The following is a 19,112-nucleotide window of genomic DNA, read 5'->3' on the forward strand; positions in this document are numbered from 1 at the left end:
GGTTGCTAGATCTTTAGTTTTCACCTGCATTTGCTTCACATATATGATTTTGGAGAAAGAAGGGGCAAGAAATGGCATGTAGGTTTTCACTGGGGTTAAGTAGACTAAACCTCGAGAAGAGTGAGTTCACATCTCTCTTTCGTTTTGTTTTTGGGCCACCTGTTGGTACTCATAGGTTATTCTGCATGAGGAAGCACATGGTGCCAGAGATCAAACCCTTGCCTCCTACGTGCATAGCAGGTGCTCCAGCCCTTTGAACCATTCCCTTAGCCCCTGCGACATCTTTTCATTTAAATACATAAGCAATAAGAAAAAAAGAATATAGGGATATTGTAATATTAGTGGCATCTTTTAAATGGGAAAGGTGTGTTTTAAGTTTTATTATTAGTAGAAATACAGTGGTACATAATAAACTCTCGGTTTCAAACTCTGATAGGTTGATACCAAAGGAGTTGTGAAAAGATCATCTCCAAAACATTGTCAGGCTGTCTTAAAACAGCTGAATGAACAGAGACTCTCCAACCAGTTCTGTGATGTTACTTTGTTAATTGAAGGAGAAGAATACAAAGCCCATAAATCTGTTTTGTCAGCTAATAGTGAATATTTTCGAGATCTATTTATTGAGAAAGGAGCTGTTTCCAGTCATGAGGCAGTGGTGGATCTCTCTGGTAAGAATTTTCTAATATTCTTGCTCTTTTTTAATAAGCAGTGTAAGAGGGGTAAGTTTCTGCGCTCATGCAGTGTCATTATCACAGACTCAGCCTTCATGCTACCATGGGAAGAACCCACTTGTAACGTTAAAATAAGCTAAACTGACCTTCATTTTAGTAAGGTTCCAGGGTAGAGATCTAGAAAAGGTCAGCATTCCTCTTACTTAGCACTTCTGTGCTATGTTTTGATTTCTGTAGCTGGTAGTGCTTTTGCTTTGCATGCCGCCAACCCAGCATCCCACATGGTCCCCTGAGCATCACCAGGAGTAATTCCTGAGTGCAGAGCCAGGAGTAACCCCTGAGCACTGCCAGGTGTGGCCCAAAAACAAAATGTTACTATTGCCCCGACCCCCATACCTCTCTTATGTTGCTTCTAAAATTTAGTCAGAAGGCTTCACAGTAAAACTTGTGTATGGACTTAATGTTACTCAAGTAGAGATCACTAGGAGTCAAGGTGATGGCGGCTGAAGTGCTTGCAGTATATATACCCAGGTTTGGTTCCCAGCACCTCATGTTCCATAGAGCACCACCACAAGCAAGCAACCCCTGGGCACTTGGTAGGTGTGACCCCAATCCAAAAGAAATGAAATAGGGGGCTGGAGCGATAGCACAGCGGGTAGGGCGTTTGCCTTGCACGCGGCCGACCCGGGTTCTAATCCCAGCATCCCATATGGTCCCCTGAGCACTGCCAGGGGTGATTCCTGAGTGCAGAGCCAGGAGTGACCCCTGTACATTGCCAGGTGTGACCCAAAAAGCAAAAAAAAAAAAAAAAGAAATGAAATAGGTAGAATATCTCTATTTACTGAAGGAGATTTGGGGACAGATAAGCTATAAACCCTACAAATCGTCTGTCTCCCTCTGCTTTCCAGCAGCTATTTTTTAAGGGGTATTTGAGGATGCCCCAGGGTTCTTAAGAAGTACAGTTTGGAAATGACCGCCTTCAGCAGCTCTTTTTGTTAATGTGTTTTTTTGTTTTTGTTTTGTGGCTATACCTGGTGCTACCTATTCTTGGCTCTGGGCTCAGGATCACTTCTGGTGGGCTCTGGGGACTGTAAATGGAGCCAGGGATCAAACCTGTCAGCCTCATGCAAAACAAGTGCTCTGCCTGCTGTACTGTGTCTTTGCTCCTTAACAATTCTTTGATCTGGTAGTAACTTTGCATTTTAGGCTTTGAGGGGCTCAGCTCTTAGAAACAGGCTAATCGAAGTTTAAGAAGCAAGCAGAACACAACAGAAACCTAGAGTTTCTATGTGTAGATTAAGTGGTCACATTAGTCTTAATATCATGCTTCATATTTTCAAAATCATGTATTATTTCTTACAAGTTGTTTTAATTGGCAGTTGACTTCTTTTGTTCCCTATCTTGTTCCTTACAGGTTTTTGTAAGGCAAGTTTCCTTCCTTTGCTGGAGTTTGCCTATACGTCTGTGCTAAGTTTTGACTTCTGTAGCATGGCTGATGTAGCTGTCTTGGCTCGCCATCTTTTCATGTCAGAAGTTTTAGAAATCTGTGAAAGTGTACACAAACTAATGGAAGAGAAGCAGCTAACAGTATATAAGAAGGGTGAAGTACAAACAGTTGCATCTACCCAGGACTTGCCAGAACAAAATGAGGGTCCAGCACCTCCTGTGACTAGCACTGAGGCAACCACGGCAACTTTATCTACAGAACTTGGGGGCTGTGAAATTGTGTTACTGGTAAATGGAGAATTGCCTGAGGCTGAGCAAAATGGAGAACTAGAACAACAACCTGAGCCCCAGGTTTCTTCAGAGGCTGAAGCTGCTCTCTCACCTGTAGGCTGTATAACCGAGTCCCCTCCTGAAATGGAATCTGTTGATGTGGTAACAAAAAGCAACCAGGTACAACTGGAAACCTCATATAGTAGAGAAGATAGCATGATCTCTAATATGAATCCTGAACTTTCTAAAGAGAATGTCATCAAAAGCTCTCTGGAAAATGGAGAAATGGGAGTTGATGCATCAGCTGAAGACACCTGTGCTGAAGATATTACAGAGCACATGCAGGATACTGAGCACCAGCCTTCGAAAGATGAGGACAATCTGGTACCAACAGTAAAGACAGAGCTGGGCCCTGAGGATGAAACTTATAAGAGCAGGCTTCGGCAGCGTTCTGTTAATGAAGGGGGATATATCCGACTACACAAAGGAATGGAGAAAAAATTACAGAAGCGAAAAGCCATTCCCAAGTCAGCAGTTCAACAGGTATGGAGAGGAATTGACTTTTGTGGATTTAGCTTTAAAGTTCAAGGCTTCGCATTGAAAAATATGCTTAGGCAGGGGATATAGCTCAGTGGTAGAGTGTTTGCCTTGCATGTGTGAGGCCCTGGGTTGTATTCCCATAACTGCCAAAATATTCCCTATGAAAAAACAAAAACCTAAGGAAAAACATATGCTCATGGTGAATTCTCTTCAGGGGAGTTTTTTTTTTTTTTTTTTTTTTTTGCTTTTTGGGTCACACCCAGCGATGCTCAGGGGTTACTCCTGGCTTTGCACTCAGGAATTACTCCTGGCGGTGCTTGGACCATATGGGATGCCGGGGATTGAACCCGGGTCGGCCGAGTGCAAGGCGAATGCCCTACCCACTGTGCTATCGGTCCAGCCCCCAGGGGAGTATTAATGGTGGTGGTGGTAGAGGGTGCTTATAGAAAAGAACTTAATGTTTTAAATAGCTCATTCAAGCACCAGAGAGAAAGTATAGGGGTTAAGGTGCTTGCCTTGCATGTGGTTGACCTTGGTTCAGTGCCCAGCATTGCAAAGCATGACAGAAACAAAACTCAAAAGATAAGTAAATAGGGGGCTGGAGCTATAGCACAGCGGGTAGGGCGTTTGCCTTGCACGCAGCTGACCCGGGTTCGATTCCCAGTGTCCCATATGGTCTCCTGAGCACCGCCAGGAGTAATTCCTGAGTGAAGAGCCAGGAGTAACCCCTGTGCATTGCTGGGTATGACCCAAAAAGCAAAAAAAAAAAAACAAAAAAAAAGATAAGTAAATAGCTTGTGCCTGAGATGTGTGATACCTGTGTTCAACTCCTAGCACTGGGAACTGAGGGAAGGGTTGGGGGGACAGATCCAAACATAACCAACAATATTGATAAGGTGATGTAAATTTGAACTTATTATAACATGACTCATAACTTTAAAAATAAAAATGAATATTTGGATTGTGTTTCTCATTCTTTATTTAGGTGGCTCAGAAATTAGTTCAAAGAGGAAAAAAAATGAAACAGCCCAAAAGAGATGCTAAAGAGAATTCTGAAGAATTGTCCCATAAATGTGGGGAATGTGGAATGGTTTTCCAGAGACGGTATGCCCTTATAACACACACACTGAAACATGAAAGGACTAGAGATTACAAATGTCCGGTAGGTATCTAGAAAGCTAATCGAAGATGGCTAAAATTTCACGACAGAGCCCAATTTCATGTTTCATTGTTATATTAAAATTGTAACACAGCCATAATGTCTTCAAATATTTTAAGTTTTTTTTTCAACTAGGAGTCTATAATCAGTTAAACTTAGCAGTTACTTGTGATGGTAGAATAAGAACATTTTCTGATCCATATTGTCTCAAAAGTTTTTCGAAACTACTTCCTAGGAGGTTGTTGGCAGTGGTGTTTCACTAAAATGAATAAGACATGGGAAATGGGAAATATGGGGTCCAATTCTGAAAGAGTCAGCATTGGTGAGATTGGGGGCACAACTCCAGTAAGTATGTGAAAGCTTTCTCATACCAATAGGCAATCCTCAAACATCAGCAGGATGCTAAAATTTCCTGGCATTTTCTGTCATTCTCAAGACTACACTAATAAAGGACTTAGTCTCCCCAAACCACCTCAGCTTCATACACCAGTTGAATGCTCCAAAGTAGTTACCATCTGTGCTTTTGACAAACTGGCTACAAACCAAACGTCCCAATGACATCCTCCTCAGACTTTAAGTGTCCTTGGAAAATCTAAATGATTGTGCTTTGGCTGACTAAATCAGATTATTTCCTGAACAACCCTTCTCAGATTTGATTTATTTGTGGCCAAATAAATGGCCCACAGAACTTGGGAAACACAGTTATGAAACCCGACTTAGGCAGGGCATTCCCTTTTGCACTCTCTCTCTCTCTCTCTCTCTCTGGGTATTGTCGGGTTTTAAACCATTTTTTAAAATTTATTATTATTATTATTATTATTATTTTGGCTTTCGATCTTTTTATATATGTAGATCCCCACGGGTTCACAGCCCAATGGTTTTTAAAAAAAACCTGTTTTTTTTTTTTTAAAAAAAAAACCCTGTTTTATGTCATATGTAGATTATTGGCTTGTGTAAAGAGTATGAAAGCTTTATAAAAATTATAAGAAATGGACAGCTGGAATATGAGTTTAAACAAGTTTCAATAATGTGAAATTCAGTTTCACATTGGCAGTGTTATATTTGTAATGTAACTTTCTGCTAAAAAACTGAAAACTTTCATACTTTTAATTTTAGTTGTGTAAAAAGCAGTTTCAGTACAGTGCCTCCTTGCGAGCTCACCTTATTCGACATACCAAAAAAGATGCATCGACTTCATCCTCTTCAAATTCTGCATCTAATGAGGCATCAGGAACATCATCTGAGAAGGGCAGAACAAAACGAGAATTTATATGTTCAATATGTGGAAGAACATTACCTAAATTATATTCTCTTCGAATACATATGTTAAAGCACACAGGTGTGAAGCCACATGCATGCCAGGTAAAGCGTTACACTTTTTGTTTTTGTTGTTTTCATTTTTTGTTTGGGGGGCACACCTGTTTCTCAGGACTTACTCATGGTTCTGTACTCAGGAATCACTCCTGGTGGGCTTGGGGAACTAATTGAGATATAGGGGATCCAACCTGGGTTGGCAAGTGTACTGCTGTACTGTCACTCTGGCTCCATATATTTACTTTATAGTTAAAGAATATTGGAATTTAACTGATGATAAGATTGGTTCAGCTTCGCTTTTGTAAAGTATACAGAGAACTATATGCCTTCAAGTTTTGTGCCTAGGTCAAGGGTCATTCAGAAGTTGTGTCATTTGCTGTCTGAAGTTGTAATTTGAAATGGTATGTAGGGTGTTTATGAAATGTAATGGAATTCACAAGATTGCAGGTGAGAATAAGCAGCTACTTACTCCTCCCTGTTATCCTTTACCCTTCAGTAGGACCAGTCTAAACTGGAAAGGATCTGCTTAAACAGATTTCCTTAACAAAAGTCCTGCCCAAGCTTTGTGTCTCAAGAACTGCAGACTGAGATTATCTCAGCTATGACTTCTGCATAAAACATCCACTGATTAATGAGCTTTGGGTTATTTAACTTTTTATAATAATCAGTAAAATATAAACATGTACAATAAACTCTTCAACTGATTCCGTTTTGAGATTTTGTTGTTGTTTTGTTCATTTGGGGGACCACATTTGACTGTGGTCAGGCCTTACTCCTGATTTTGTCCTCAGGGAGCACTCCCGTAGGGACTTAGGGAACCATCAGCGGCAGTAGGAATTGATACAAAATTCTTAGAGTGAGAAAGATGGAGACAGAAAGACCAAAAAGAGATTATGTTCCCAGAGCTGGGATTCAGGTGATTCCCTGAACATGTTATTTATAAATTCTAACTTGCTTGGGTATCTTGCCTGTTGTAATCAAAATGTGTGGTTCATAGATTAAAAAAAAATAAAGAAAAAAAAGTGTTTAGAAATTGTCATGGCAATGTAATGTTGCTGTAATACTTTGTGAAACTTTCTGTTATCAATCTCGAATGGATCGCAGGGTTTTTGGATACTGTTTCTTCAATGATCACAGGATTATTAGAAAAATAATTGATAGCAAGTTCTGAATCAGAAGATTACCAGCTAACTAATTTGTTGACACTTATTTGAGTATTTACTATCACTTTACAGATTTTGAAATCTGAAATAGCATACTAATTTCTCTGTCCTCCCTGTATTTCACTGCTTTAAATACCTGTGCTGTGTAAGGGCTGAGAGATAGTCTAGTGGGCGGGGCACTTACTTGCCCAAGGCCAGCCCAGGTACAATCCTTGGCGGCCTATGTGGTCTCCTGAGTACTGCTGGGAGAGATCCTTGAGCTCAGAGCCAGGAGCAAGTCCTGAGCACCTCCTAGTATGGCTTAAAAAAGAAAAAAAAAAAAAACCAGAAAGAAACAAATAAACATTTGTGCTGTCTTAGGTCTGTGGAAAGACATTCATCTACAAACACGGGCTAAAATTACACCAGAGCCTTCATCAGTCTCAAAAACAGTTTCAGTGTGAACTCTGTGATAAATCATTTGTTACCAAACGGAGTCTTCAAGAGCATATGAGTATTCACACAGGTAATAAGAAACTAATATAGACAGTCACGTATTATATACTATTAATTTACTACTATGTGGGTTTGCTTTTGGGGGGCGGTTGGCTACCAGAAACATGAGTTTGTGAAAGAATACATCGAGTTCTTAAAGCAAAAAGAGTTTATTAGGAAAACACAGTACAGAGAAATAAGGTGAGAATAGGACAAAGAGTTTGTCAAACTGCCCCAAGAGATAGAAACTAGGCTGATTTTTTTCATTGTTGTTTTTGGTTTGGGGCCACACCCAGTGAGACTCAGGGCTTACTCCTGGCTCTGTGCTCAGGGAGTATTCCTGATGGGCTTGGGGGACCATAGGGGATGCCAGGGATCGATCCTGGCTCAGCCCTGTGCAAGGCAAGAGCTCTACCTGCTGTATTCTCCTCTGGCCCATGAACCTAGGTGTCCTTTATAGTCAAATACGCTGGACAGACATTATTAGAAATATTGCTGACACGCATGTTTCTCCTTTTTGTTGACCATTTACTTCTGGGGTCACCGTTGTAAAGTGGGTTCTGGGGACCATCTTTTCTGCCTCCAGTGAGAATGGGGAGAGTCTTTTTCTGTCCCCTGAGCCTGTCTCTGGGTGATTACTTTCTGTGTCCAGGCTGCCTCTCTCATCCGGACTTGTGTCTGGAAACAAAAACCTGTCAGTGTGGATACTGTGGTTGATTTTCCCATGTCCAGGTTTTGTGATTATTTTGACAAATAGTGTTGAGCAGTTCCCTTTTGTGGTGGTCCTTTTTATTTAATTCCTTTTGCCTCAAAATGGATGGAGCTATAATTTTTTTGAATCACAGTGATACAGAGATGAGTGCATGTATAGATTTTAAATTAAAAGTAAACTTAAAGGTTTTCTTAAAGGATTAGAGAGATAGTACTGTGTATATGGTGCTTGTCTTGCATGGGACAATCCACATTCAATTCCCAGCACCTTATGATCTCCCAAGCTTGCTAGAAATGATTCCTGGGGTCGGAGTGATAGCATAGCAGGTAGGGCATTTGCCTTGCATATGACCAACCTGGGCTCGATTCCATATGATCCACCAGTGCATAGCCAGGTGTGGACCGCACCCCCCCACCCCAAATAAATAAATAAATAAGTGATTCCTGAGCACTGAGCCAGAAGTAAGCCCTGAGTACATACAGATGGGTGTGGCCCACAAACAAACAAGAAAACAAACAAAAGGGCTTGACTTAAAACTAATTTTTTTGTTTATTTAGTTTTGACTTGGGGTTGTGCCTGTCAGTGTGCAGGGCCTACTCCCAATTCCATGCTTGGGACTTGTTCCTGATGGTGCTGGAAAAGCAGGTGGTGACTGAACTCAGGCCTCTCCTAAGGAATGCATGCATTCCAGCCTGTGTCCTTGGCCTCTTACTTTACGGCTGTCGTGTGTTTGAAAAGCTAAACAGTCTGGAGAGCTTGCTCAAAGGTCTGGAGCACATGATCTCCAAAGAGTGAGGACTTAATCTGATCCTTGTTACTGCATGGTTCCACAGCGGTCCCAAAATAGCAGAAACATTCACTGTTTCTCTCATGTAGAAAAATGAATAAGCATCATGCACAATTTATTTTTATTAATATGTACCTAGGACATGTACTCAAGACTTCACACATATAAGGCTTTTATTCTACCCCAGTATTCCCAGCATTACACATCATTTAGATTAAGATACCTAAATGAATGGTCATGTGTTTGTGGCTTATAAATTTATTGGGAATTTTAGCTTACAAATAATTATTTTCATATACTTGAAGCAGTCGCATGGACTTAGTGAAGAGTTGTCTTTGCGGGTTGTTTTCAACTCTATATTGTTATAATTCAGATAATTGCTTAAGCATGACAAATCCTCTGGATAGTAATCTTGCCAGTGGTCTAGTATGGAAATTGTGATTTGAATTTATTTTATTGTAAGTTTTTTTGTTTTGTTTTTTGAGGAGAGGGGAGTTTGGGCTGCACCCCTGTGGCCCCTGTGGTGATGGGGATTATGTGGTGCCGGGGACTGAGCTGGCCCATCAGCATATAAGGCAAGTGCCGTAATGCATGTACTCTCCCTGTCCCCAGAAAAGGGGATTTCTTTTTTTTTTTTTTTTTTTTTTTCTTTTTGGGTCACACCTGGCGATGCACAGGGGTTACTCCTGGCTCTGCACTCAAGAATTACCCCTGGCGGTGCTCAGGGGACCATATGGGATGCTGGGATTCGAACTTGGATCGGCCGCGTGCAAGGCAAACGCCCTACCCGCTGTGCTATCGCTCCAGCCCCAGAAAAGGGGATTTCTAACTAAGTTTGTTGTTAGAAGGTAGCTGGCAAATGTTACAGCTTCCATGATGCCTTTAGGAAATAACTTCTGAAATAAGACTTGAAGCATTCTGTTGGGAGAATACATGATTGCTGGATTTATGACATGATTTTTATCTTTTATAGGTGAGTCAAAATACCTTTGCTCAGTTTGTGGAAAGTCTTTTCACAGGGGCTCTGGACTGAGCAAGCACCTGAAAAAACATCAACCAAAGCCTGAGGTTCGAGGTTATCACTGTACTCAGTAAGTATTTAGTATGTGACCCATTCAATCATTTATTTTTGTTCTTAATTTATTTAAAACTCATTTTCAGGACAGAAGCAATAGTACAGTTGGTAGGGTGCTTGCCTTGCATAAGGCCATCGCAGATTCAATTTCTGGTGTCCCATGTGGTCCCCCCAAGTACCACCAGGAGTAACTACTGAGTGCAGAGCCAGGAGTAAGCTCTGAGCACCACTGGGTGTGACCACAAACAAAACAAAAATATATAAATAAAAATTACTTTTAAAGGATACTATTTGAGGGGACTAGAATGATAGCACAGCGGGTAGGACGTTTGCTTTGCACGTGGCCGACCCAGCTTCAATTCCTTTGTCCCTCTCGGAGAGCCCAGCAATCTACCAAGAGTATCCTGCCTGCACGGCAGCACCTGGCAAGTTACTTGTGGTATATTCGATATGCCAAAAACAGTAACAAGTCTCACAATGGAGACGTTACTGGTGCCCACTCGAGCAAATCGATGAACAACAGGGTGACAGTGCTACAGTGCAGTGCTACTATTTGAGGGGGTGAATAACTCAGTGGTAGAGCACTTGCTTCCCTAGGTTAAATCTAGGACCTAAAAATACATTGAGGTGACTGTAGTTGACAATTGTAATGCAGAATTGAAATATGCAAGTAAAAATGAATTTACAAATGAAACATGTTTATGCAAATATCATGTTTCCACATAAATGTTAAATGTTCCTCAGATTATATATATGAGGTGGGGTGAAATTTGGCTGGGGAGATAGTTGAAAGGATAGGAGTGTACACTTTGAACACGCAGGCCGCAGGTTTGCTCGGCATTGTGCAGCCTTCACCTTCTCGACGCCACGTTGCCTTGCTGGGCTTGAGCACTGAGTTATGGGCCCAGACAGCTGGGCTCAGTACCACTGGGCGTGGCCTGAGCTCTTAGAGCACTGCTTGGAGTCATGTGCCCGGCCCCGCCCCTGAAAATTTTTAAACTGTTACTCGTTTACTCTTGATTTTAATCAGTGGAGGGAACTGTATGCTAATAGTTGGAGTTTATTTTCTTTTTCAAAAAATTGTAAAGCCTATAAGCCAAATTATATACAGTTAATAGAAAGCTGGTTTTAAGATATCTTCAAATATGCCTCTTGGGGGTGGGGACTCTAGGAAGGAAGGACCCTAGTCCTAACCTGACTTTCTTTCTAGGTAGTTACTTTGTTGTCTGTTTGGGGGCACACCCCATGGTGCTCAGGGGCACTCTGGTCTGTTTGGGAAGCCATGCAGTACCAGGGAGCAAGTCCCGGCCTCCCTGGTCACAGCATGCACTCAGCCTGTTGTACTCACAGGCCTTCTGGGAAGATTCTTTGAAATGTTGGGTTCTCTGCTGGTTTTTCCTTTCTTTACAATCCATTTTTGTTCCCTGCACTTTCTTTTTTTTTTTTTTTTTGCTTTTTGGGTCACACCTGGAGATGCACAGGGGTTACTCCTGGCTCTGCACTCAGGAATTACCCCTGGCCGTGCTCAGAGGACCATATGGGATGCTGGGATTTGAACCCGGGTCGGCCGCGTGCAAGGCAAACGCCCTACCCGCTGTGCTATCTCTCCAGCCCCTGTTCCCTGCACTTTCAATTCCAAATCCTTTGAAACCTCGCTTTGTAATTGACATAAAATTTATCTAACAGGACATTCATGGTCTTAAAACGTGAATTTCACTGATTATTAGTAAATTCAATGTTGTGTATGCCACACCACTAATTCCTGAATGCCTTCATTAGTATACCCAGGCAGATTATAACTCTGCTTTGGCCTTCTCTTCCTGTTTGTACAGTCAGAGGTGGGAACTTAGGACTTTTTTGTTTCTTTCTAAGTATGGCCAACCCCCAGGTAAATGAGTCGAATCCTAGATTCCCAGGAATATGTGAGAGTTTTCCAATGTCTATAGTCACCAAATCACCCATTCCCCCTAGCTTCTCTTCTCAAGATTTTGGTTCATATATTGTTTACATTAAACTGTTATTTTTTTGCTCTGTCCCACATCAATGCTGAAAGAGGCTGAGCAGAAGCAAGCCTTTGGAGGGTTCTTAAAGGAGTCACTAGATAGGTCTGACGAACTAAGCTCTGCGATAAAAGCAGGAAAGTGGTCTTTTATCTTCACATTGGCTGATGAACTGAGGAAAAGGAAATGGGACGGAGAGGGAAAGGCCACGAAGTTATCATTGATACTCAACATTCAGTTTTTTACTTAAAATAATTAGTGTTGGAGAGATAGTACAATACACTGAGCACTTGCTTTGCATGCAGAAGGCCCACACTGGCAATGCTCCGGGGTCACTCCTGCCTGTATACTCAGGAATGACTCCTGGTGGGGCTTAGGGGACGATATGAGAAGCCTGGTTTGCCCCGTGCAGCTCCTTACCCACTGCACTATCTCTCCGGTCCCAACATTTGTTTTTTGTTTTGTTTTGTTTTTGCTTTTTGGGTCACAGCCAGTAGTGCCCAGGGGTTACTCCTGACTTTGTACTCAGGAATCACTCCTGGCAGTGCTCGGGGGACCATATGGGATGCTGGGAATCGAACCCAGGTTGGCTACGTGCAAGGCAAACACCCTACCCGCTGTGCTGTCACTCCAGCCCCCACAACATTTGTTTTTTTTTTAAGGGTTTTTTTTTTTTCTTTTGGTTTGGTGATCAGGATAGTAACCAAGGTTCTCATAGAGGCATATACTCTGCCATTGAGCCACATCTCCCACCATCAACATTTTTTTCTTTATTATATATTTGCCTGATTACTGCAAACTTCTAGAGTTTTAGTAAAAGTGTTTTTAACAGCTTTTACCAATGTCTAATGCTTTGGGAATTTTTCTTTTGTGCTTCATACCAGTGGTGCATATGGGGTTTGATGCTGTGTGGGGTGCTGGGGATCAAATCTCGGTCTTCTGCATGTAGACTGCTCCAGCACTTTGGGCCCTCTCCTTTGGGCCCTCCACTTTGTTCTTTGTGGTTCCAGGCATGCACAGTACCACTAAACTACATCCCCAGCAAGGGTGGGCTTTTGGAGTTCCCAGCATTGCTTTTTGTGTTTGTTTTTGTTTTGGGGGCCACATGTAGCAACACTCAGGTCTTAATCCTGCACTCAGGAATTCTGGCTGACTCAAGGACCATGTGGGGATTGAACCTGGCTTTGCCATGTGCAAGGCAAGTGCTCTACTCTCTTTACCATCACTCCAGCTCCCCAGCTTTGCTTTTTGTTTATGTCAGTCTTACCAGTTTTACTTGAAAACAAAAAAAGTTCATTATAGGGGCTAGAGCGATAGCACAGAGGGTAAGGTGTTTGCCTTGTACCCGGCCGACCCGGGTTTGATTCCCAGCATCCCATAGGGTCCCCTGAGCATCACCAGGGGTAATTTCTGAGTGCAGAGCCAGGAATAACCCTTGTATTGCCAGGTGTGACCCAAAAAGCAAAAAAAAAAAAAAAAACCCAAAAACCAAAAACCCAGTTCATTATAAAGAACACCCAACCTAATGTGACCTGAATGAAAAGGTGAAACTGAGGCATCTGAATCTTTTACTCTAAACCAATCAGCATTCATTAGCTTTTGGCTTATCTGCCTCCTTGTGGGCAGGCAATGGCAATGCATTCAGCCTCGGATCCTCATTTCAAAATTGTTGGGTTGTGCAGGTAATTTCTGGGGGATTCTCTAAAAATTTTGAGATGTTCACTCCCTTTGGTTATGTTTATCTCCAAACAAATCCAGCCATCGGTTTTCTTGGCTCTGATTGACTTAGCTTACATCAGTTGCTCTAGCCTGGCTGTAGTCTAGAGTGAGATCTACTCCCAAAATATGAAGAGAATTGCGTCGAGTGTTCAAAGGGGTTTAGGGATCAGGGATGTGGCTCAGTGAAAACAAGCGTATGTTTCAAATGTATGAGGACCTAGATCCAATCTCTGATGTCCCCTGAAAAGGGGGAACAGATGGGGTTGGGGGAGACAAAATCACAAGTATCCCCTACAGGGGATTTATAACCTTTATATATAACCTTTGGTAGAGTTGTTTGGTTGTTTTTGTTCTTTTTTAATGGGGTTGTCTCCAGACCAGTGTCCAGGGATCCTGAGAACAGCTCTCAGTGATACCTGACCCAGTGCTGTTCAGGCCCAGCATAAACAGGACCACTCCAGTACTGCTTTGGGACCATGTGGTACCAAAGAATTGAACCCAAGACTTCTGTTGCCAGCCATGTGCTCCAGCCCTTTGAACTATTCCTGACCCACCTCTGGGAGCTCTGGATGGTTCTGTATAAAATGCTTATTGTTCTAGAACTAAAAAAATTAAGAGGGGATGGAGCTATATTACAATGAGTATCCCTGGCACCCAATATTATCCCCTCAAGCCCTGCAGGAATCATGAGCCAGGAGTTAGCCCTTAGCACCACCTGAAATTTCCAAAATTGGGCTGGAGCAATAGCTCAGCAGGTAAGGCATTTGTCTTGCACACGACCGACCCGGGTTCTATTCTTCCGCCCCTCTCGGAGAGTCTGGCAAGCTACCAAGAGTGTCTTGCCCGCACACCAGAACCTGGGAAGCTCCCTGAGGCGTATTCGATATGTCAAAAGCATTAACAACAAGTCTCACAATGGAGACATTATTGATGCCTGCTCGAGCAAATCGTTGAGCAACAGAATGACAGTGACAGTATTGGAATGTTAGCAGATTACTTTGTTTTAAATTAGGGTGATAATCTAGTGGCATTTTAGAAATTTCAGAATATGCCAAGTTCTTGAAAATTTGTTTTTAAAAGAATAAGATTGGGGCTGGAGTGATAACACAGTGGGTAGGGTTGTTTGCCTTGCACTCAGCCAACCTGGGTTCAATTCCCAGTATTCCATATTGTCCCCCAAGCACCTCCAGTAGTAATTCCTGAGTGCATGATCCAGGAGTAACCCCTGTGCATTGCCGAGTGTGACCCAAAAAGAAAAAAAAATTAGTAACAAGATTAACAGTTGATGGTTTATTATTGCAGGTGTGAAAAAAGTTTCTTTGAAGCTAGAGATCTTCGCCAGCACATGAATAAACATCTTGGTGTAAAGCCATTCCAGTGTCAGTTTTGTGATAAGTGCTATAGCTGGAAGAAAGATTGGTATTCCCATGTGAAATCTCATTCTGTCACTGAACCTTACAGGTGAGTAAATCTGATGAGGACTTAAGCTTAATTGCCTGTCTGTGCTTGGATTACTTTTTTATTTTTCCTCCAGCTTCTTGAATGGATTTGTTATGGATGCTAGTGCTTTGGAAAACAATTTTTTTCCCCATTCTCTTGTAGGTGTAATATATGTGGCAAAGAATTTTATGAGAAAGCATTGTTCAGAAGACATGTAAAAAAAGCTACCCATGGAAAAAAGGGAAGAGCGAAGCAGAACCTAGAACGGATATGTGAACAATGTGGAAGAAAATTCACACAGTTGAGAGAGTACAGGAGACATATGAACAACCATGGAGGTACCACACTTAATATTGTATAGATGTACATCACCGGGGCAGCAGCTCAAGGGACTGGACACATGCTGGGGGCCCCGGTGTGATTCCTGGCAATGCATGATCCTCTGAGCACTGCTGGGAGAAATCCTAGGGCACACCATATAAACCCTAACGCAGAAATTACTGGGCATATGTAACTTATAAAGTAAAAGGCAGTTTTCCTTTTCTGTTTTTGTTTTGGGGCCACACCCAGTGGTGCTCAGGGCCTAGTCTTGGCTCATTGCTCAGGGATCTCTCCTGGTGGGGCTCAGGACCATATGGAGCACTGGAGCTCAAGCCCAGATCAGGCATGTGCAAGGCGAACACCTACCTGCTGCACTACCTCTCCAGTCCAAGAAACTCTCTTTATCAGCTCCCTTTCCTAGATTAGGTCTTCTTAAACCTATTCCACTCTTTTTTATTTTTTTGCTTTTTGTGTCACACCCGGCGATGCTCAGAGGTTACTCCTGGCTCTGCACTCAGGAATTACCTCTGGCGGTGCTCAGGAGACCATATGGGATGCTGGGAATCAACCCGGGTCGGCCGCATGCAAGGCAAACGCCCTACCCGCTGTGCTATTGTGCCAGCCCCAAGCCTATTCCACTCTTGAACCCTTTTCACCTGGGAAAATTTTATAAGACTTTGGGTATATAAGTACATAAAATAGGCAATACACAGATAAAATGTACTTAAAACCTTTATTTTTTGGTTTGGGTATTTTTGATTTTGTTTTGTCACACCTGGCAATTCTCAGGGATCACTACTGGATCTGCTCTCAGGATTTACTCCTGGTGTTAAAACCTTTTAAAAGTTATGACTCCATCTAGGAGTCCTGCTAGGAAGTCGGAACTAGCAGTTTATGAGATAAAGAGCTTGGTTGCCTTTTAGTGAGCTATTTTCGTTTTGGTACCCAAAATCAAGAACAAACCCTTTTGTCCATACTTTGCAAGAATACCCAGAAACTCAGATTTTCTGTCTCAGTAACTTTTCTTTTTGGGGGCAAGGGGTCACACCTGGCGAGCGATGCTCAGGGTCTCTGGTTTATCACTCGGGAATTACTCCTGGCTGTGCTTGGGGAACCATCTGGATGCCAGGGATTGAAACCAGGTTGACTTGGTGCAAGGACATTGCTTTACTTCTCTGTTACTGTTCTGGCCCCTAGTCTCAATAACATCTGTCCATGGGAGTGTCTTCAGAGCTTTCAGTGAAAGAACCTGCTTCCTGAATTAAATTAAATTAAATTAAATTAAATCCTGACTCAGTTATTTCTCAACTCTTTGTCTGATTGTCGCTCACTTCTGACCTTGTTTTCTTCATATGGGATCCATTGTTCCCTTCCTTCTCCCCCCGTGCCCACCCTTTGAATATCCTGGGGTTTCACAAGGAAGATTGGCTTGTTGGCTACTGTATATAGAGCAGTATTTATCTGAAGCTTTGTTACATTTTAGTGCTTGGCATTTCACCATACCTGTCATTCTTTTTTTTTTTTGTCACTAGGAGTTAAGCCATTTGAGTGCTTAACGTGTGGAGTAGCTTGGGCAGATGCCCGATCTCTAAAACGCCACGTCAGAACACACACCGGTGAACGGCCCTACGTCTGTCCAGTATGTAGTGAGGCCTACATAGATGCTCGGACACTCCGTAAACATATGACGAAGTTCCACAGAGATTACGTGCCTTGCAAAATTATGCTGCAAAAAGATACTCTACAGTTTCACGACCAAGGAACTCAAGTGGAACATGCTGTTAGTATCTTAACAGCAGACATGCAGGAACAAGAAAACAGTGGTCCTCAAGAAATTGAGACTGTCGTAGTGACGGGAGAAACTATGGAAGCTCTTGAAGCTGTTGCAGCTACTGAAGAGTGTCCGCTAGTATCTACGCTTTCTGACCAAAGTATTATGCAAGTGGTGAATTACGTGTTGGCGCAACAGCAAGGACAGAAGCTCTCTGAAGTTGCAGAGGCTATTCAAACTGTTGAAGTAGAGGTGGCACATATTTCAGAAGCGGAATGAAAATAGTAATGGAGGGAAAAATGACATCTGACATGTACTGAAATCACAGAATACTTGTTTACAATACTGTGTGACTATCTGCTTCGGTGTGTATGGCAAGGCTCTGGGCTATTCGGTGATGTTGAAATATTTCCAGCTTGGCTCTTGGCTGCTGTAGAAAAGTTTATTTGTGTAAAAAAATTGAAACAAATCTATATGATGGCAGTAGTTTATCATGGTATACTTTTTAATTAATGTTTATAAAGGACTGTATTAAAAACTAGTTTCATTTACATTTTGACATATTTTGGGTTTAAAAGTAAGCCACTCTTTTATCCTCAAAATATACAGGTTCTGTGACTCCCTGTTTATGGATTACAAAGAAAATTCTAATATAAAGCATTTTAGTAGGATGCATAGGAATATTACATTTTTTAAATGCTTCAAGTATGTGATTCTTGGCTATTGAATTTCTTAATTCCATAGTCAGGAATTTTTCAATTTTAAAGCACTTAATGCATTACATGTTGTGATCAAGTTTGCACACTATACTTATCTATATGGGGAACCCTTAAATGAAAAATTTTTAAATGCTATTAATGCATGAAATGCCTATAAAAGCCTTACTATACTATCTCTTCAAGGCAAGTAAATTGACCATGAACAAAGAATGTTGTAATTAAACATTGTTGATGGGAAATTTCTCCTTGATAATGTAGGACAATAAGTGAAAGGGAAAGAAGTTTATTCTTATGCTAAAGAATGAAAAAGTTAAAACTAGGTTTGGTATGTTTGCAGCTTTCGTATCATGTCTGCTTGATTTTGTTGAAAAACTGCAATTTAGAAATAGAAATAGCAATATAGATATCTACAGTGGTCCTGTGGATACCATGTAATTGTCAAGTAATTTCAGAATTAAAAAATCTTCAATACAGCCCTCATTATCAATATTAAAAGAAATTGATTATGGTCCACCAAATTATTGAAACTATCCATTATTTGTGTTTGATTTTTAAATACCCACCTCTTTAAGTTATGCAATGTTGTGGTTTTTAGAATAACTTATGGGGAGCTGCCACATTTCTCTCCTCTGGGAAACTACCACTCAAGCTATAATTGTTAAAATTAAGCTTTCAAGTATTAGAAGCTATTATAATGTGTAAAATTGAGATATTAGCAAATCACATGTAAATCATTCCTGAAGCACAAGAAAAGAATGTGCCTTGATGTATATATATTAAGATAATTCTTCCAATTTAGTTTTAAAAATGTCTTAAAAGATAAAGGATAAATCTGACACCTTGCATGCACTATACTTGCATATGTAATTTTGCATTTGCAAATTCATATTGTTTCAGTAACTCTTACTTTCCGTTTCAAGCGTGTTGACAGTCTCTAACTTTATAATCGGCTGCTTGTTTATAGAAATCTTTCGGTTAGTGAAAATACTTCAACCTGATTAAAAATGAAATTGTCTTTTATGTTCCATTCTCTATTGTTAGATTTAGTTGTATAAGAACATTAATGTATGTCATAAATATGTAAATAAAACATGTTGAATCTTGTTTAAATGCCATTGAGCTGCCATTACTTTAGATTCATAAATTCATTACTTGATATTTTATTTTAAAGGAAGGAGGAATTGAATACATTAAAAAATAATCTTTGAGGAACCAGAGCTAGTACAGCGGGTAGAGCATTTGCAGTGCACGTGGCCGACCCTGGTTTAATCCCCACCATCTCATTTGGTCTCCCTGAGCCCACCAGGAGTGATCCCTGAGCCAGAGTGAGGACTAAGATCTGAGTACTGCAATTAAAATCTTTGGTCAGATCTCTGGCATCCCATATGGTTCTCTGAACACCCCAAGCTGTGTTACTCATGAGCACACAAACATGAGTAGTGCCTTGTGGGAACCCCCAGCCCACCCCCTAAATTCTGGGTCCAGAGAAAAAATACTGGGGTTAAGGTATTTGCCTTGCACATAGCCAACC

General features: G+C 41.4%; 1 protein-coding gene across 1 annotated transcript in view; it reads left to right on the forward strand.

Moving 5' to 3' along the window:
* Positions 1–18,696, forward strand: part of ZBTB11 (zinc finger and BTB domain containing 11) — a 40,478-nt gene extending 21,782 nt beyond the window's left edge. The window contains exons 3-11 of the mRNA XM_004606742.2: positions 437–668; positions 2,086–2,930; positions 3,913–4,089; positions 5,203–5,448; positions 6,924–7,068; positions 9,510–9,627; positions 14,633–14,791; positions 14,933–15,108; positions 16,624–18,696. Of these exons, the coding sequence (XP_004606799.2) occupies positions 437–668; positions 2,086–2,930; positions 3,913–4,089; positions 5,203–5,448; positions 6,924–7,068; positions 9,510–9,627; positions 14,633–14,791; positions 14,933–15,108; positions 16,624–17,141 (2,616 nt within the window). The 3' untranslated portion in view covers positions 17,142–18,696. The remainder of the gene's footprint in view (positions 1–436; positions 669–2,085; positions 2,931–3,912; positions 4,090–5,202; positions 5,449–6,923; positions 7,069–9,509; positions 9,628–14,632; positions 14,792–14,932; positions 15,109–16,623) is intronic.
* Positions 18,697–19,112: the final 416 nt, after the last annotated feature.

This window comes from Sorex araneus, chromosome 2 (assembly GCF_027595985.1).
Source record: "Sorex araneus isolate mSorAra2 chromosome 2, mSorAra2.pri, whole genome shotgun sequence".
Taxonomy (NCBI): Eukaryota; Metazoa; Chordata; class Mammalia; order Eulipotyphla; family Soricidae; genus Sorex; species Sorex araneus.